The sequence below is a fragment of the Frankliniella occidentalis genome, unplaced genomic scaffold (assembly GCF_000697945.3).
Source record: "Frankliniella occidentalis isolate FOCC.00 unplaced genomic scaffold, Focc_3.1 Scaffold4026, whole genome shotgun sequence".
Taxonomy (NCBI): Eukaryota; Metazoa; Arthropoda; class Insecta; order Thysanoptera; family Thripidae; genus Frankliniella; species Frankliniella occidentalis.
Genome location: NW_026271076.1, coordinates 11,600 through 14,169, shown reverse-complemented (window position 1 = coordinate 14,169; position 2,570 = coordinate 11,600). Strand labels below are relative to the sequence as shown.

Genomic DNA, 2,570 nt, shown 5'->3' with positions numbered 1-2,570 from the left:
GAGAAAAACCGTACGAGTGCACCGTGTGCCACAAGAGATTTTCCCAGGATAGTGGTCTTCGAAGGCATCTACAAACCCACAACGGTGAGAAGCCATTCGAGTGTACCGAGTGCCACATGGCATTTCGTAGATCTGACACTTTGAACAACCATCTTCGGACCCACACTGGGGAGAAGCCATTTGAATGCGTCGTGTGCCATGCAAAGTTTGCATTATCAGGAGCACTGCGTGACCATCTGCTGAGACATACTGGGGAGAAACCATATGCGTGCACCGTGTGTGACAAGAGATTTACCCTGTCGGGTGGTCTTAAATTGCATCTACGAACCCACAACGGTGAGAAGCCATTCGAGTGTACCGAGTGTCACAAGGCATTTGGTACGTATGGCACACTGAGTACACATCTTCGGACCCACACTGGGGAGAAGCCATTTGAATGCGTCGTGTGCCATGCAAAGTTTACAGTATCAGGGGCACTGCGTAGCCATCTGCGGACACATACTGGGGAGAGACCGTATGCGTGCACCCTGTGTGACAAGACGTTTACTACATCCTCCAACCTTAAAACCCATCGTCGAATCCATACAAAGGAGAAGCCATTCGAGTGCACCGTGTGCCAGAAAACCTTCGCGCAATCGGGTACTTTGCGCTCGCATCTTCTAACCCACACAGGTGAAAAATCCTTTGAATGCTCCGTGTGTGACAAGACATTTTCGCGTGCAAGCGGTCTACGTATCCACTTTCGAATCCATACTGGAGAGAAACCTCACGAGTGCACCGTGTGCCACCAAAGATTTACCCATTCGGGTGGTCTTAAAGTGCATCTACGAACCCACAACGGTGAGAGGCCATTCGAGTGCTCTCTGTGCGACAAAACGTTCGTGCAGATAGGTCATCTACAGCTACATCTTCGATCCCATACCGGGGAGAAGCCATATGAGTGTACCGAGTGTCACAAGGCATTTGATTCATCTAGCACACTGAAAAGCCATCTTCGAACGCACACAGGGGAAAAGTGTGCCGTGTTTGAGTGTACCGTTTGCCAAAGTAAATTGCCAACGTCCTACGCCCTGCGTTTGCATCTGCGGAAACATACTGGGGAGAAACCGCACGAGTGTACCGTTTGTCACAAGCGATTTGCTCATTCGGCACATCTGCGAGTGCATCTGCGGTCCCACACTGGTGAGAAACCATATGAGTGTCCCATGTGTGACACGAAATGGTCTTCGTCCTGCGGTCTGAGAGAGCATATTCAAACACACAGTGGGGAGCGACCGTTCAAATGCACCGTGTGTGACAAGAAATTCTCTCGCTCCGGTGGGTTGCGTGTTCATGTTCAAAGCCACACTGGAGAGAAGCCGTACCAATGCACCGAGTGCGACAAAGAGTTTGCACAACCATGGCCATTACAGGTGCACCTGCGGACCCACACAGGGGAGAAAACCTACAAGTGCACCCTGTGTGACAAGAAATGGGCAACATCCGGCAGACTGAAAATCCATCTACAAACCCACACCGGAGAGAGGCCGTTTGAGTGCACAGTCTGCCATAAGCAATTTGCACGTGCAGAAAGTCTGCGTATACATTTAATGTCCCACACTGGAGAGAGGCCGTACCAGTGCACCGTGTGCAACGATGAGTTTGCGCAATCAAGTGGATTGCACTTGCACCTTCGAACTCACACGGGGGAGAAACCGTATGAATGCACCGAGTGTGACAGGAAGTGTTCCTCATCCAGCGGCCTGAGAGAGCACCTTCGGATCCACACAGGGGAGAAGCCGTATAAATGCAGCGTGTGCGACAAGAAATTCTCTTCCTCGAAAGGGTGTCGTTCGCATCTTCGAGCTCACTTAAACGAAGGAACCGTATAAGTGCACCATAGAGAGGCTGATCCTGCGTCTGAAAATCAAGTAATGACTCTTTATTGTAAATGATCTTGTGCTTCAAAACGCAAACGTGTTTGCCGCTTTCTCTGCCGCGTGGTCTCCAGTAAGTGCTTCTTGTTTTTTTGACGCAACTAATATGTAAAGTTCCATTTTTGAATTTACATTAAATTACGGATGTGATGGATTTTTTTTTAAAACTCATTATTTTGATTGACTTGTGTTGACTGAATCTGCCTGAGCTTGAGTTTGTTATGCAAATATAATGTTTCCTTTTCAATCCAATGCGGTTTGTACTCATTCGTTTAAATTGTTTAATTTTACTATTCCTGAGGCCTGTCCTCTATTTTTCAGCGTTTAGACGTTTGAATTTTCCCGCCCCTCGGTTGTTTTGCGGTCGCCGACTGCCCACTCGAGCACGCCAGCGCTCTCCGTCGCTCGCGGATCCCTCTGGCGTTGTCAAGTTAACGCGGATCCGCTGCGGATCCGTGCGGATCCGTACGGACGCTGCGGAACTTGCGTACGCTCGCTCTGGGAGGTCTAAAAACGTTTGTAACTTTGTGAATTCATACATATTTCGAACGAGGAGAGGTCAAGGAACATAATTCTGTACAAATAATAGCACATTCAAGCTAATTTTACATGTATTCGTAAGTGTGTAAAAACCTTTCCAATTTATAATACGGC

General features: G+C 48.5%; 1 protein-coding gene across 1 annotated transcript; it reads left to right on the top strand.

Annotated features, from left to right (window-relative positions):
• Nucleotides 1-6: 6 nt before the first annotated feature.
• On the top strand, nucleotides 7-2,329 carry LOC113208544 (zinc finger protein 658B-like). The gene has a single exon (XM_052276708.1). It carries the CDS (start codon nucleotides 117-119, stop codon nucleotides 1,869-1,871), a length of 1,755 nt encoding a protein of 584 aa, XP_052132668.1. The 5' UTR covers nucleotides 7-116; the 3' UTR covers nucleotides 1,872-2,329.
• The last annotated feature ends 241 nt before the right edge of the window (nucleotides 2,330-2,570 follow it).

Coding starts and splice junctions, on each gene's coding strand:
- LOC113208544 (XM_052276708.1), top strand. CDS start 117: ATGGCATTTCGTAGATCTGACACTTTGAACAACCATCTTCGGACCCAC.